Genomic DNA, 15,976 nt, shown 5'->3' with positions numbered 1-15,976 from the left:
GAATGCAGTCTTCCTCCTTTAATATTGTCTTTTTGTTTTCTAAATATGGTGTTGAGAGATGCACATTTTAATAGAGCTCTGGGGACATAGCCTATTTTGTTAAGATTTATTCTACTAGGGAAATAATAACTTTGCCACCATGTTGTTATATTCCTCCACCATTGGCATTTTTTAGATGACCAGTTTTTGTGACACATGACACTGACTGGCATTTTTAGAGGGAAATCAGTGACATTTTTGGTACTTGTTCCCCACACCAAATCATTTACAAGTCATAAATCTCAGTGCATTGGGCGCGTTCGTACCCTCCAAGGTTTGTATACAACAGTATTTGAATTCAACTATTTCACAGACTTTTCCTGTACTCCACCTGTAACCTTGTAGTAAGAGGGTTAATACAATACAGGTCGCTTGGTCAGCTGAAACCTGAGGTTGCTGCATCGATGACTGATATGTGAAGGTTATGATATGCGTGTGAAAGTTAACAGACGAGGACAGCTTTTCACTCTTGAATGGAGGAATTTTGACTTGACGTTTCTGCAGGGCAACACACGTATTGACATCAATTTGTACAATCAACCGTAAATAATTGCCTTATCATTTGCCGCACACCCCCCTTTTACTGAGGCGACTGAGGGGCAGAGGCTTCGCTCTGACGGGTATGTACGACGATTCGTCTTGAGGACGCATGTGGAAGGGCTGCTATTGTATTGTTCATTTCAAAAGACTAGAGAAGAGAGAGGGTGTGTAGGTTTGACCGGCTTTGGCGCAGGCTTTTCTGCATTCCTGCATGTCTTGAAAGAAGTCAATAACAGCCAGGACGAGATAGAAAGCGAGCACCAGGATCTTGTGAAATTGCTTGGTATATTTTCAGCGAAATGTGATTTCTGGATTGTAAACTATGGAATACATATGGGGTAAGTTCAAGTCGTTTTAATTAATATTTTTACTTGCCAAACAATAGAATACAAAGAGCAATTGTGTGATAGCTCTTGGACTGCTACTCAGGAGGACCATCTGTACTGTAGAGTTTGTACAAAAATAACTTTTCCACGCGCAACCTGTTACTCTTTGCCACTCGAAACAACACCTATGAATTTGTTTGGATGTTCCATCAATTTGTCTAGTCTTTGGTCAGAAACATTTAGGCTATGCCTATGTTATATCCTTGTTGTAAGATACAATGTAACATAATTTGGCGATATGTAAAAACGCTGTTACTTTTAGCATGTTGACAAGCATGTGAAATTGGGGCCACGCAATCGCTCAAATTATTTAATATCTATTCTCCAAGGTTATTGTTATCTGCCATCCATAACTTGAACATAATAAACAATGGTTATTGTCATCTAGTTGGGAACATATGTGAATAAATTTTTCCGGTTCCTTGCACTTCGCTGCCCTTATCTAACTGATACATTGTGGCAGTTATAGTTAGCCAAAATGTTGAACACTGTCTGGGTTTGACCACAGCTGTCCTTAGGTCGTTGCTTTTCCATAGGTATGTCTGGAGAATGGAGATTGCCTCCGAATACTGTAGAAATATCAATGATAATCTCATTACTTCACTTAGTTTGTCAATCAAAAGGTTGTTTATGATCGTTATGAAATATATTTGCCAAATAGAACTTATTACAGCCTATAGCATCTGTCAACTCTGTCACAACTCTTTTACTTACATTCTCTCCTTGAGGAAAACACTTCTCTGTAATTACATTTCGGTTGATTACTCTGCTCACAGCCAATGTTTACTGTCTTTTGTTGCCAGAGTTGGGCATTTTAATTTGCACATTTATGATGGACTGCGTGCACATTTTTTGAAGAAAATGTCATTACAGAGAAGTGTCAGTACCTGCCACAAAGCATTCATGTGAAAATAGACAGGGCATGGAAACAGTTATGTAACAGTGGATAAAGTCAAGAGCATTGCTTTGTTACCTGGACATATAACTGGTTCCATGAGTTGATAGGAATTCCTTGTATAGTTGTACAGTTGGACAATGGATACATTGCATTGCGTCATTCAGAACAAGTGGCAGTGTCAATGGTTTCTGATGAGGATGATTTCATGGCATACATGTTGGGACATGTTTTATGGGTTTTCTGAAACTTCCCTTATCTGAATAGATTAATTCTAGATACAGTGCATGATGACACCAGTGATGCTGTGACACAAAGAAGTTGCCAACAGTGGCTCATAACTGTATTTTTCCCCCCTGTCTTTACCTTACTTGAGGCATTCAGTGTTTTTTGTATAGAGCAGGGTTTTTCAACATTTCCTTGACCAGGGACCCCCTCCCAGGCAAACCGGTGACCCAGGGACCCCCCACCATACACTATACAAAAGTATGTGGACACCCCTTAGTAAATAGTGGATTTGTCTATTTCAGCCACACCCGTTTTATTTTATTTTTATTTCACCATTATTTAACCAGGTAGGCAAGTTGAGAACAAGTTCTCATTTACAATTGCGACCTGGCCAAGATAAAGCAAAGCAGTTAGACACATACAACAACACAGAGTTACACATGGATTAAAACAAACATACAGTCAATAATACAGTAGAGAAATAAGTCTATACAATGTGAGCAAGTGAGGTGAGATAAGGGAGGTGAAGGCAAAAAAAAGGCCATGGTGGCAAAGTAAATAGAAAATAGCAATTAAAACACTGGAATGGTGATTTGCAGTGGAAGAATGTGCAAAGTAGAGATATAAATAATGGGGTGCAAAGGAGCTAAATAAATAAATAAATACAGTAGGGAAAGAGGTAGTTGTTTGGGCTAAATTATAGATGGGCTATGTACAGGTGCAGTAATCTGTGAGCTGCTCTGACAGCTGGTGCTAAAGCTAGTGAGGGAGATAAGTGTTTCCAGTTTCAGAGATTTTTGTAGTTCGTCCAGTCATTGGCAGCAGAGAACTGGAAGGAGAGGCGGCCAAAGGAAGAATTGGTTTTGGGGGTGACCAGAGAGATATACCTGCTGGAGCACGTGCTACAGGTGGACGCTGCTATGGTGACCAGCGAGCTGAGATGAGGGGGGACTTTACCTAGCAGGGTCTTGTAGATGACCTGGAGCCAGTGGGTTTGGCGAAGAGTATGAAGCGAGGGCCAGCCAACGAGAGCGTACAGGTTGCAGTGGTGGGTATAGTATATGGGCTTTGGTGACAAAATGGATGGCACTGTGATAGACTGCATCCAATTTATTGAGTAGGGTATTGGAGGCTATTTTGTAAATGACATCACCGAAGTCGAGGATTGGTACGATGGCCAGTTTTACAAGGGTATGTTTGGCAGCATGAGTGAAGGATGCTTTGTTGCGGAATAGGAAGCCAATTCTAGATTTAACTTTGGATTGGAGATGTTTGATGTCAGTTGGGAGGAGAGTTTACAGTCTAACCAGACACCCTAGGTATTTGTAGTTGTTCACATACTCTAAGTCAGAGCCGTCCAGAGTAGTGATGTTGGACAGGCCGGCAGGTGCAGCCAGCGATCGGTTGAAGAGCATGCATTTAGTTTTACTGTATTTTAAGAGCAATTGGAGGCCACGGAATGAGAGTTGTATGGCATTGAAGCTCGCCTGGAGGGTTGTTAACACGGTGTCCAAAGGGCCAGAAGTATACAGAATGTTGTCGTCTGCGTAGAGGTTGATCAGAGACTCACCAGCAGCAGAGCAACATCATTGATGTATACAGAGAAGAGAGTCGGTCCAAGAATTGAACCCTGTGGCACCTCCATAGAGACTGCCAGAGGCCCGGACAACAGACCCTCCGATTTGACACACTGAACTCTGTCTGAGAAGTAGTTGGTGAACCAGGCGAGGCAATCATTTGAGAAACCAAGGCTGTCGAGTCTGCCGATGAGGATGTGGTGATTGACAGAGTCGAAAGCCTTGGCCAGGTCAATGAATACGGCTGCACAGTATTGTTTCTTATCGATGGCGGTTAAGATATCGTTTAGGACCTTGAGCGTGGCTGAGGTGCACCCATGACCAGCTCTGAAACCAGATGCATAGCGGAGAAGGTATGGTGGGATTCGAAATGGTCGGTAATCTGTTTGTTGACTTGGCTTTCGAAGACCTTAGAAAGGCAGGGTAGGATAGATATAGGTCTGTAGCAGTTTGGGTCAAGAGTGTCCCCCCCTTTGAAGAGGGGGATGACCGCAGCTGCTGTCAATCTTTGGGAATCCCAAATGACACGAAAGAGAGGTTGAGCAGGCTAGTAATAGGGTGGCAACAATTTCAGCCGATAATTTTAGAAAGAAAGGGTCAGATTATCTAGCCCGGCTGATTTGTAGGGGTCCGTTTCTGACAGGTGTTTAAAACCGAGCACACAGCTATGCAATCTCCATAGACAAACATTGGCAGTAGAATGGCCTTACTGAAGACCTCAGTTACTTTCAATGTGGCACCATCATAGAATGCACCTTTCCAACTAGTCAGTTCTTCAAATTTCTGCCCCGGTCAACTATAAGTGCTATTATTGTGAAGTGGAAACGTCTAGGAGCAACAACGGCTCATCCGCGAAATGGTAGGCCACACAAGCGCGTAGCACAAAAAATAATCTGTCCTTGGTTGCAACACACTACCGAGTTCCAAACTGCCTCTGAAAGCATCATCAGCACAAGAACTGTTCTTCGGAAAACTTCATGGTTTTCTTTGGCCGACCAGCCACACACAAGCCTAAGATCAACATGCGCAATGCAAAGCGTCAGCTGGAGTGGTGTTAAAGCTCGCCGCCATTGGACTCTGGAGCATTGGAAACGCATTCTCTGGAGTGATGAATCACGCTTCAGTCTGATGGATGAATCTGCGTTTGGCGGATGCCAGGAGAACGCTACCTGCCCCAATGCATAGTGCCAACTGTAAAGTTTGGTGGAGGAGGAATAATGATCTGGGGCTGTTTTCATGGTTCGGGCTAAGTCCCTTTGTTCCTTAGTTCCAGTGAAGGGAAATCTTAATGCCACAGCATACAATGACATTCTAGACGATTCTGTGCTTCCAACTTTGTGGCAACAATTCGGTGAAGGCCCATTCCTGTTTCAGCATGACAATATCTCCGTGCACAAAGCGAGGTCCATACAGGTTTGTCGATATCAGTGTGGAAGAACTTGACTGGCCTGCACAGAGCCCTGACCTCAACCCCATTGAACACCTTTGGGATTAATTGGAATGCTGACTGCGAGCCAGGCCTAATTGCCCAACATCAGTGCCCGACCTCACTAATGCACTTATGGCTGAATGGTATAAAGTCCCCACAGCAATGTTCCGACATCTAGTGGAAAGTCTTCCCAGAAGAGTGGAGGCTGTTATAGCAGCAAAGGGGGGACCAACTCCATATTAATGCCCATGATTTTGGAATGAGACGTTCGAGCATGTATCCATGTACTTTTGGTCATATAGTAGACGTTAGCAAAATACTTGCTGTCTTATCAGGTGAATGATAATAGCAAGGAGAAATAATCAATGAATAGATTTGGTAGATCGTTTTTCATTCTTTTGACCTCCCCACAATATAATTGGAAGAGGAAGTGTAAACTGTGCTATTAGCTAGAAAGGTAACTCCAAACACATTTTTGCTATGCGCAGCTTTTTAGCTGGTTAAACAAAGGTGAGCCATGTGTCGGCAAAAATTCATGTTCAAGTCAAGAAAGCTTACCAGCAGCCAGCGGCACTTGCCGTATTCGTAGCCTATTCGCGGATGCTTTTTCAAAGCCTATGTCAGATACCCCAGTGCTTGTAATTTGCTCAATATTAGAAGTTGAGAAATAAAGTTGATCATTAGAAAGAAAATATTTTTCTACTGTAGGTATGTCATTACAAATCATTTTATTCTGTTGATTGCGCTCTTCATAAATATATTGAAATAAAAAAATTATAAATTGCAGACCCCTTGCAATACCCCCAGTTAAATAGCCCTGGTATAGAGCTCTTCGCACTTTTATTTGTTCGTAGGTTTTGCTTGTCATAAGGCAAACATTGTTTCGCCACGTGCCCCTGTGCTGACCTTCCAGTGCAGGTGTGTCTGTTCTGGTTCATGATTGGACAGTGAATGGAACAGAGTGTATTTCACATTCCACACATTCTTCACACAGTTTCCGTTTGCATCACGCCTTACCATTGATATGCCTTCACTTCACAAAATATACACTCGTTCCCACACCACCATGTTGCCTGTGTAACAAGTTTTCTATGTACCAACTGTGTTTTTCCCCTTGTTGTGACATCTGTGGACGACCAACACTGAGGTTGCAAGTTTTTGTATTAAGAAATTAATTTCTATGAAGGCTGCCCCTATAATCCTTTCTAAAAATTACCCTAAAGCTGCTGTTCTGTAGTAGATCCTCAACTCCACTTGAAATCTCTGTTTTCAATGGATTTTTCATCACCCAAATCATTCATATTTTTCTTTCTTTCAGCATCATCCAAACAATATCATGAATGAACATGATACATGCCTATCTATAAATTGTTACAGTGGCATTCTGTCAAATGATGTATCAATTCCTTCTTCGCTGACTGGCTGTCAGTGTTTTCCAATCCAGCCTTTATCTAGCACAGTATGTCAAGGTCACTACTCAGGGCTGTATACAGGAGCTAGTGATGAGACAAGCAGTTGTCAGGCAGTCTGGTGGGGCCCGTCCTGCAGACAACATGGTCCAGTTCCAAATGGCACCCTATTTATTCCCTAAATAGTGCACTACTTTTGACCAGGGCCCATCAAAAGTAACGCACTATATAGGGAATATGTTACCATTTGAGACACCTCCTGCTGCATCCGTTTCAGAAAATCCAGTTAAACAATTGATCCGGTGCAGGCCTTCCTGAAATCGATATTGTGTTAAAAGATAAGCGCAGGGTTTAAAATGAATTGCCTGCCACGTGGTGAAATTAGGCCGTCGCTGTAATTAGAAGTGATGCTTGCTGGGAGATTCCTACCAGAACCCCCTTTATACCAGGTAGCTGCTAGCCTAATCATCTGGGCCCGTATTCATAAAGCATCTCAGAGTAGGAGTGAGGATCTAGGATCAGGTCCATTCATTAGCCTATAATCTAAAAGGCAAAAGTGAGTTTAGATCCTCCTTGTTAGCATGCACAATAGCTGATATAGTAGGCTATTTGTATGCTGTTTCGCCAAGGCGCTCCATTATTTCCAAAATAAGGGGTTAAGATATCACAATGTAGCATGCATGCTATTGAACATCATATGGTTTCAATAGATCACAATTAATTTGATGCAACTTGATGCAAACATCCTTGTTTGTGGGCTCCATTGGCCACTCACCACTTCATTGTGCTTGCGATATCTGATATGAAGTGTGGATGGTGATCATCAATAATTCATATTTAGAAGTACTTGGGGGTGTTATTTAACTTAGCCCAGCGCTAAGTTCTTGATTAACTCACAACGCCCAGACCATTGGTGCTACTGCATGATAATGACTATAGAAATCATATTCCCTGAGGATAATTCTGCAGTTTAAGTAACATTCAGTGTTGTCACATGCTGCACAATGGTCAACAATGTAGCAAAATTATGCAGACGAATATGCACTAAACCTCTGAGGTAGAGGACAAGGCACTGCTGCACTGTTCAAATACTGTTACCGGGGATTGCTGATCCACAAATCTGTATTGTGTTCATTGTTGTTTTACCTAGGTGTCTCTCCCAACCACTGCATATTTCTTACCACTGAGTTTTTGGACTAATGAGGGATCGTTCAAAGAACAGCTTTTTAGCAAGTGTCTGGAGTTTATCTGTGTGGATTGCTGCATAGTAACTTTGTAAATGAACACGAACTCAGTCTTTGTCATCTTTTTGTGTATAAGGAGAATCTGGCTGGATCTTGCAGTTAGCCCTAAATAGTGGATATTTCTTATTTTCTGATTCACTGTAGCTTGTGGCAAATCTTCCAATTTTGGAAATTGCCATTTCCGACTGACGATAAGGATTGTCTTGTACAGGGGGCTAATATTTTTTTTGTTCCCCTCCCCCACCCTTGTCCCTTACCCCCCCCCCCCCCCCCCCCCCCCACACCCCCCCCCACCCCCCCCCCTACCCCCCCCCCCCCCCCCCCCCCCCCCCCCCCCCCCCCCACCCCCCCCCCCCCCCCCCCCCCCCCCCCCCCCCCCCCCCCCCCCCTGTCTCTCTCTCTCTCTCTCCCCCCTACGTAACCTGTCTCTCTCTCTCCCCCCCACCCTTGTCCCTCTCTCCCCCCTACCCCTGTCCCTCACACACAAAGATGAGAAAGCCCCCAGGGTTGTGTCCTACATCAGTCGACTAAGGCAGCAAGTGTTTTTGTAATTAGCCTTTAAGCGTGGCTCTAGATTTGTCCTGTATGTCCTGTGGTTCCAGCAGTGAGGGTGCATTTCAGCTGCAGTAGCAGTCCAGCAGATGCTTCAGTACACAGAGAGAGAGAGGGAGGGAGGGGGGAGGGAGGGAGCGCAACTGAAGAGGGAAGTACTTGCAGTTCTGTTCTGTTGAGAGGAACGGTGGAGTGCAGTTACAGCAATTGATTGAATAAATGCGGTAAAATCTCTTCCGCTGCTGGCATGCCAAAAAGGAGTCTGATGAAGTGAAGGTTAGAATTGCTGCCAAGAGGAGAGAGTGAGTGTGATAGGGAAAGGGAAAGGAAGAAGACGAGGGAGGTAGATAGCAGAGGGAGACTCCAAGAGAGAAGGGGAGCGAGAGGGGGACCAGGAGAAGCATGGAGCGCTATTTCAGGGAGAAATAGGTGGGATGCCAGACTGCAGGAACAAAACTAGTTCATTAAGAAAACGGAGATCCTGGGATGATCTTGAAAGAAAACTGAGATCATTGGGATGGCTTCATAGTACTGTAGAAGATGAACAGTTAAAAGGGAAATTACTTCACCTCGTTTGCTGATGGTGATGTTCTGTGTTTAGCCAATCGGATGCAGGCTAACCCTGTTAATCTCCTCTTCAGATGATGGGGAACAGCTGTGACCGAGGTACTGACTCACTCCCGTCTTTTTTCTATAGACTCTATTGTTTGAAATTAAGTTGATTATTCATGCTTAATTCCCATATGCGCAGAGCATCATTGTTAAAAAGCTGTTATGTTCGGTTCTGAAGTTTGTCTGTTTATTTTCATTTAGGGTCTGTACTGTATATATGCAATGCTCCATATGATGGGTTTGCTACTATCTTTCACGAACACTGAACTGAAGATGTGCGTAACTTTGATCATCTTTACTTTGCTGTTTGTCAATGTCCATAGTTTTATTAAGTAGTAAGGATGTGCATTACGTTTGATAGGTGTCTCTCTTCCCCAGCCAGAGAGCTCAGTCTCCTCTGAATCAGAGTAAGTGGAGTTGAGCGTCTGAAATCCCGCTCACAGGGCGGTGCGCAAGGCGCTCAATGTCCTTTCCTACCGTTAAAACATGCTCCTTGCTCAAAGGAAAAAAACCTCTCAATTCCCTCCATTCATCCTTTTGTTTAAAATCACAATTTAACCGACACCCATCGATTTGAGACTACATGGACCTACCATTTGATTTGAAGTATTGAAACCAAACCATTTGATTTTAATTAAAATTATTTTAATAAACAACATGAAAATGTGACTGTAAGAAGCGGTCATCATTTAAATAGGCTACATATTAATCTGTATATAAACACTAAATAGGTCAGGAGCCAAAACGGGTAGTCTAAGAAGGAACAAATATTTTATTATTTAGGCTATATCATTAGCCTATTATTTCAAGCCTAGAGTCTACAAATAAATTAATTGTGAAGCATTTGCAAGTGTGACACAATAGGCTGTCAGGAACATTAAGCGCTCAACATTTAAACAACATTTTGTCTTATTCAATCGTTCATTCACTCACTCACTCTAGAATGTAGAGAAAAACAGGGCAATTCAAGAGGGTGCTATGAAATTAATGTCAATTACATTAACTCTAAACATGCTAAATTCTCAGAGAAAACCATCTAACTTTTTAACAATATATGTTAGAAACATGGGGTTTAGAATATTGTTTTTTTTCTCTCTATTGAATGGACATATTTGTATAAACCTTGAATTAATTAATCATTTTATGGGTGAACACCCTACTTATTAGGCTCAGTGCCTTTTTGAATGAACTTTTAGAAGTTTGGCCAGAGTCTCTGGATTCAGGCTTATGCGATGGTGCCAGCAGTGGAGAATACACTCTGCAGAACCACTGGGGATGCTAAACAGCCTTCGGGCCACTCTTGCCAGGTGGGGGAAGGGATACGGAGTTGTCTTTCCACATCCTCGTCTGCATTGCTTCTCACGGCCGTTAGGTACTCCTCTACCTCTTCTTTCTTGTCTATAGAGGGCCGCTGCTGCTGAATGAAGTAGAAGCTGAACATGCAAGGTCTTTTGGGCACTTTGTTTTGCTAAGGGGCAGGGATAGGTACTGCTGGTGCTACTGGTATGGCAGATGCACCTGCCAGAGGAGCGTTGATAGCCTCGGTTTCCTTCATTTACATACATTTTACATTTAAGTCATTTAGCAGACGCTCTTATCCAGAGCGACTTACAAGTACATACATTCATACTTTTTTTGTACTGGCCCCCCGTGGGAATCGAACCCACAACCCTGGCGTTGCAAGCGCCATGCTCTACCAACTGAGCCACACGGGACCTTCACAAAGAGGTCTGATCTCTCCAAGAGATTACACACCAGTTCATCCCTTATCACCCACTAACTTTTAAACCTGGGGTCCAGGACAGCGGCTAGACAAGATGTTTATCATTCTAGTACCGCCTGTACCGAGTAGAAACGGTATCTGATGGGGTTTCTACAAAAGCAGCAATGTCTATGGACAGACACAGTAGTCAACAGTTAATTTATTCCAGACACGGCAGGGAGAATCATGCCCAGGGTCGCCAACTCCTTCTGAGGTCAGTTAGTGGTGTCAGAACCTCGGCCAGGACCTGTAGGTGACGCACTTCGTTTAAGGTGAGTTTTGCATCGTCGAAGGTAGACTTCAGTTTGTTTTGCCACAAGGGGTGTCTTTCGAACATCTTCAACACAGATTCAATCATGCGTAATTGGCTGTTCCATCTTGTCATGCAGACTGATGTGGGACGCACTCCCAATCTGTCCCTTTCCTCTGTGTTCAATGTACACTTCATAATGCTTTTCACAAGTTTCCCCACTTTCTGGATCTGTCCACTAACCCCATCATATATGTTAAAGGAATCCTTCATTGCGAGCTGAAGCATGTGAATTGGGCACTGTAAATGGAGATTTGACTTTGAAGTAGTGGTTTACCATCATGTCCACGTTGTTGGCTATATGGTCAGTTTGGAACTGAGAGCCCAGGTGGCGCGCCCTCTTCCGTGTCGGATGCATCATCTTCCTCCTGTCCATCATCATTGATCTCCTCAAAACCAGGTAAGTTGAAGGCCTTGACCATGTTGCTTACGCTGTCAGTCACCGCTTGCTGGATGTTCACCTGTCGCTGCACGTTCCAGTTCCTCAGGATACTTTCATATTTCTGGTAAATGGCCTTTGATGTGTGGTGTCCTTGAGCTGTGAGCACATACAACAACACCGTGTGGCATTTATATTTTCCTTCAATGAAACTGAAGACAATCCCCAGTAAACTGTCCCCTTCTGCTAATTCAAATGTCCGTTGACACAACGAAACCATCACCTAGTTGCAATAGGTCTCTCAGCTTGGCTTCCATTTCTTTGAGGGCATGAGACATGAGGGTGTCTCAGACCGTACTATAAGCAAGGCAGTGTGTAGCCTGGTTGTGCTGCACTTGAAAGTACCACATCCCTTCCCGTTCTCCCTTTTTGTTACGGGCCCATAGTCCAAGTGAACAATTTCAAAGAAAACCTCATTGAATTACCTCTTTTTCTCCTGCGACACTGCTGGGAATTTACGGGCAGAAAAGTAATCTTGGAATGTGTCTTTCTCCTGCAAAGTGCGTTGCTGTTGCGTCTCATTTTCTATAAATACAAATGAAAGCTTAATTAGCCTAATGATAGCCTACCTTAAATTGGCACCACAATAAGCCTAGACGCACAAAGTAACGGATATACGCCTAATTAGACATGTAGCCTACATTTTTATATACTCAATCGGCGTGATAATACATTTCAATTACTTTAATTGTCATGTGAATTCATTTTTATTGTCATATGGAAAACATGAATTAGGGCTGGGTGACATGGCCTAAAAATCTGCTTTTTAAAAACATTTTAATGTATCGGAATTTCACTGTATATCAATTATTTTTTGTTTTACAAATCTCAAAATAAACGTTTTACAATTTAAATGTCAAATACACTGCATTTCAAACAGTCAGTAATAATGTAATGAATTCAGGGTGTGTGAAATTAGGCTAAATATAAGCCTCACTCATAATGTTATTATTTTTTGCAATAATCACTGACCTGGCTTTCAAGTCCGTCTATGAAAATGCAATTTTTGTTAAATGTTACCAGAACCATGCATAATGCACATTCACTAATAATGACATACTTTTTGTAGCAGGCATTATAGAAAATTAACACAGGTCTCATAAACAATTCCTCAAGCACAAGCCCACATGCTAGTGAGTAGCCAGCCAGCAAATCTTTATATTTCAAGTTTAGCCAACTTGGATCTATTTGCTAGCTAACAAGGCAGAACAGTTGAATTGTTATGAACACTCCCTCCTGTCCGTCTCCAACTCTATGAACAGCATGCTAGCCTGTCCACTTTGTTCAGATGTTGAAATCAAGTGGCCTACCTTATTTCTCAAAATAAGAACGATTTGCTAATTCCTTATATAATTGTGTTTTTATGCCTATTGTACATTTATAAACAGACTAGACAGCTAGTATAGGTCTTTGACTTAAATGCTGCTAGCGGTACATATTACTTCAATGCCACGCGCAACGAGCTGAGCATTCATTTTCCAGAATCAATGTTCATTGATACTCCTGTTTTAGTAGTGTCTTCTCTGCACACAATTTGAGGAGTTGAGACATAAAAAGGGTATCGTTAGAAAGGTTAACTTCAACTCTTTTACAGTAAAATAATGTTTCAATTTCCTTATGACCGATTCTGTTGGACCAAACCTCAAATGCAGTTGAAAACATGTAAACAAGCAGACATAAACTCTCATAAGAAAAAAGATTATTGCATTTGGAATATGCAAAAACATTAATTCAAATGAATTTGATATATAGCCTAGCAGTAACATGAATTATGATAGCCTTTTCAATTATTCCAATATTTAATGATAAACAAGGCTAGATCATGAAACAAAACATGTATTTTTTCTATAGGTAGGCCTAAAGGTTTTTAGGCAAAATAACTCTACCAAAATGGAAAGCTCATTGAAAGAGGTAATATGTCAGACCTATTGGGCCAAAATCAATGATAGCCTATTGTATAGATAATAAAACGAAAATGAACTAAACTTTTAAGAGGCTGGATTTTTTTGTTTATAAATACTTTTCTACAGTGACACACTTAGCTAGCTACCAACCTCGTTCCTTTCTGTTGGCATGTGTACATAGTACATTTGCATGGGTGTTTTATCAGTTTATTTATGAAAATATTTAGCTAACTCCTTGACTGTAGCTAAAGCAAAGGGCTATAGCAGCACACAAGTACAGTACCAGTCAAAAGTTTGGACACCTACTCATATTTTTACTATTTTCTATATTGTAGAATCATAGTGAAGACATCAAAACTATGAAATGACACACATAGAATCATGTAGTAACCAAAAAAGTGGAATTCTCTCAACCAGCTTCATGATGTAGTCACCTGGAATGGATTTCAATTAACAGGTGTGGCTTGTTAAAAGTTAATTTCTGGAATTTCTTTCCTTCTTAATGTGTTTGAGCCAATCAGTTGTGTTTTGGCAAGGTAGGGGTGATATACAGAAGATAGACCTATTTGGTAAAAGACCAAGTCCATATTATGGCAAGAACCGCTCAAATAAGCAAAGAGAAACGACAGTCCATCATTACTCATGAAGGTCAGTCAATCCTGAAAATGTCAAGAACTTTAAAAGTTTCTTCAAGTGCAGTCGCAAAAACCATCAAGCGCTATGATGAAACTGGCTCTCATGAGGACCGCCACAGGAAAGGAAGACCCAGAGTTACCTCTGCTGCAGAGGAATGATTCATTAAAGTTACCAGCCTCAGAAATTGCAGCCCAAATAAATGTTTCACAGAGTTCAAGTAACAGACACATCTCAACATCAACTGTTCAGAGGAGACTTTGTGAATCAGGTCTTCATGGTCAAATTGCTGCAAAGAAACCACTAGTAAAGGACGCCAATAAGAAGAAAAGACTTGCTTGGGCAAAGAAACACGAGCAATGTACATTAGACCTGTGGAAATCTGTCCTTTGGTCTAATGAGTCCAAATTTTAGATTTTTGGTTCCAACCGCAATGTCTTTATTAGATGCAGAGTAGGTGAATGGAGTATCTCCTCATGTGTGGTTCCTACAGTGAAGCATGGAGGAGGAGGAGGAGGTGTGATGGTGCTTTGCTGGTGACACTGTCAGTGATTTATTTAGAATTCAAGGTACACTTAACCAGCATGGCTACCACATCATTTTGTAGCGATACGCCATCCCATCGTGTTTGCGCTTAGTCCCACTATCATTTGTTTTTCAAGAGGACAATGACCCAAAACACACCTCCCAGGCTGTGTAAGGGCAATTTGACCAATAATAACAGTGATGGAGTGCTGCATCAGATGACCTGGCCTCCACAATCACCTGACCTCAACCCAATTGAGATGGTTTGGGATGAGTTGGAACGCAGAGTAAAGGAAAAGCAGCCAACAAGTGCTCAGCATATGTGGGAACTCCTTCAAGACTGTTGGAAAAGCATTCCAGGTGAAGCTGGACGACAGAATGCCAAGAGTGTGCAAAGCTGTCATCAAGGCTACTTTGAAGAATCTCAAAGATGATAAAATATATTTTGATTTGCTTAACACTGTTTTGGTTACTACATGATTCCATATGTGTTATTTCATAGTTTTGATGTCTTCACTATTATTGTACAATGTAGAAAATAAAGAAAATCCCTTGAATGAGTAGGTGTGTCCAAACTTTTGACTAGTACTGTAGCTTACAAATAAATGCATGCTATGCATGCTAGGCTCTGAATTATGATGCATGCAATGTTTATAAGACCAACCGGGCTACTGCCAGGGGTGCCAAGAGGACAGTATCTGAGGAAGAACTTGATATAGCACTTTGCAAAGTAGCCTTTTTAATAGCTGACTGCTGCAAGCAGTGTCTCACAACCTGTCTGAAATGCGGGATCGGTCACCGTATGTGGTGTTGCTCTAGCCTAGACGTTCTCAGTTCATTATCTTGTCCGGTATAACTTGTTTTCTTTACAAGGCATTAAATGGTTCTGGCTTCTTCTTTCACAGCACAGGCTGCATTCATGTCGCACAGGGCTTATCCTCAAGGGGCTAAATTTAGCTTCCAATCAATAGCTCCCTGGATATCGGCCAGCGATCTCATTGTGACGGAGAGTTTGGGACATCTGTATTTGGGAGACGTGGCTTTCTTTGCTCTGTGAAGCATTGGTAAGGCAGACGGTAGTATACAGCTGCAGCAGCAGCAGACCTGGCTGTGGAAGTCTAGGAATGTGTTCTAAATGGCCCTGTATTCCCTATATATTGCATTGCTTTTGACCAGGACATTGGTCAAAAGTAGTGCACTATATAAGTTGGGTAGGAAACTACACTTTACAAAAATATAGATTAGGACCTAATGAATTCATTTAAATTGACCGATTTCCTCATATGAATTGTAACACAGTATTAATCAATGAATTTGTTGCGTTTATATTTTTGTTCAAATATAGATTCAGCCATGGGTCTAATTTTTGGCGAAACGGATGGTCGGGGGGCCGGAACATAATTATAATTTGGACACTGCAAATTGACCACAACTAAGCGCAAAAAGAGATTTGTATTTGAAAATATAAATTTCATACATTGATTACACATAC

The 15,976-nt window shown here is 41.9% G+C and overlaps 1 protein-coding gene across 1 annotated transcript in view; it reads left to right on the top strand.

The window, feature by feature from the left end:
- Positions 1-15,976, top strand: part of LOC120055302 (ras GTPase-activating protein nGAP-like) — a 77,085-nt gene that overhangs the window by 27,175 nt on the left and 33,934 nt on the right. The window contains exon 4 of the mRNA XM_039003177.1: positions 11,293-11,383. Coding sequence (XP_038859105.1) covers positions 11,293-11,383 — 91 coding nt within the window. The remainder of the gene's footprint in view (positions 1-11,292; positions 11,384-15,976) is intronic.

This window comes from Salvelinus namaycush, chromosome 11 (genome assembly GCF_016432855.1).
Source record: "Salvelinus namaycush isolate Seneca chromosome 11, SaNama_1.0, whole genome shotgun sequence".
Classification (NCBI taxonomy): domain Eukaryota; kingdom Metazoa; phylum Chordata; class Actinopteri; order Salmoniformes; family Salmonidae; genus Salvelinus; species Salvelinus namaycush.
This window is presented reverse-complemented; position numbering and strand designations above follow the sequence as displayed.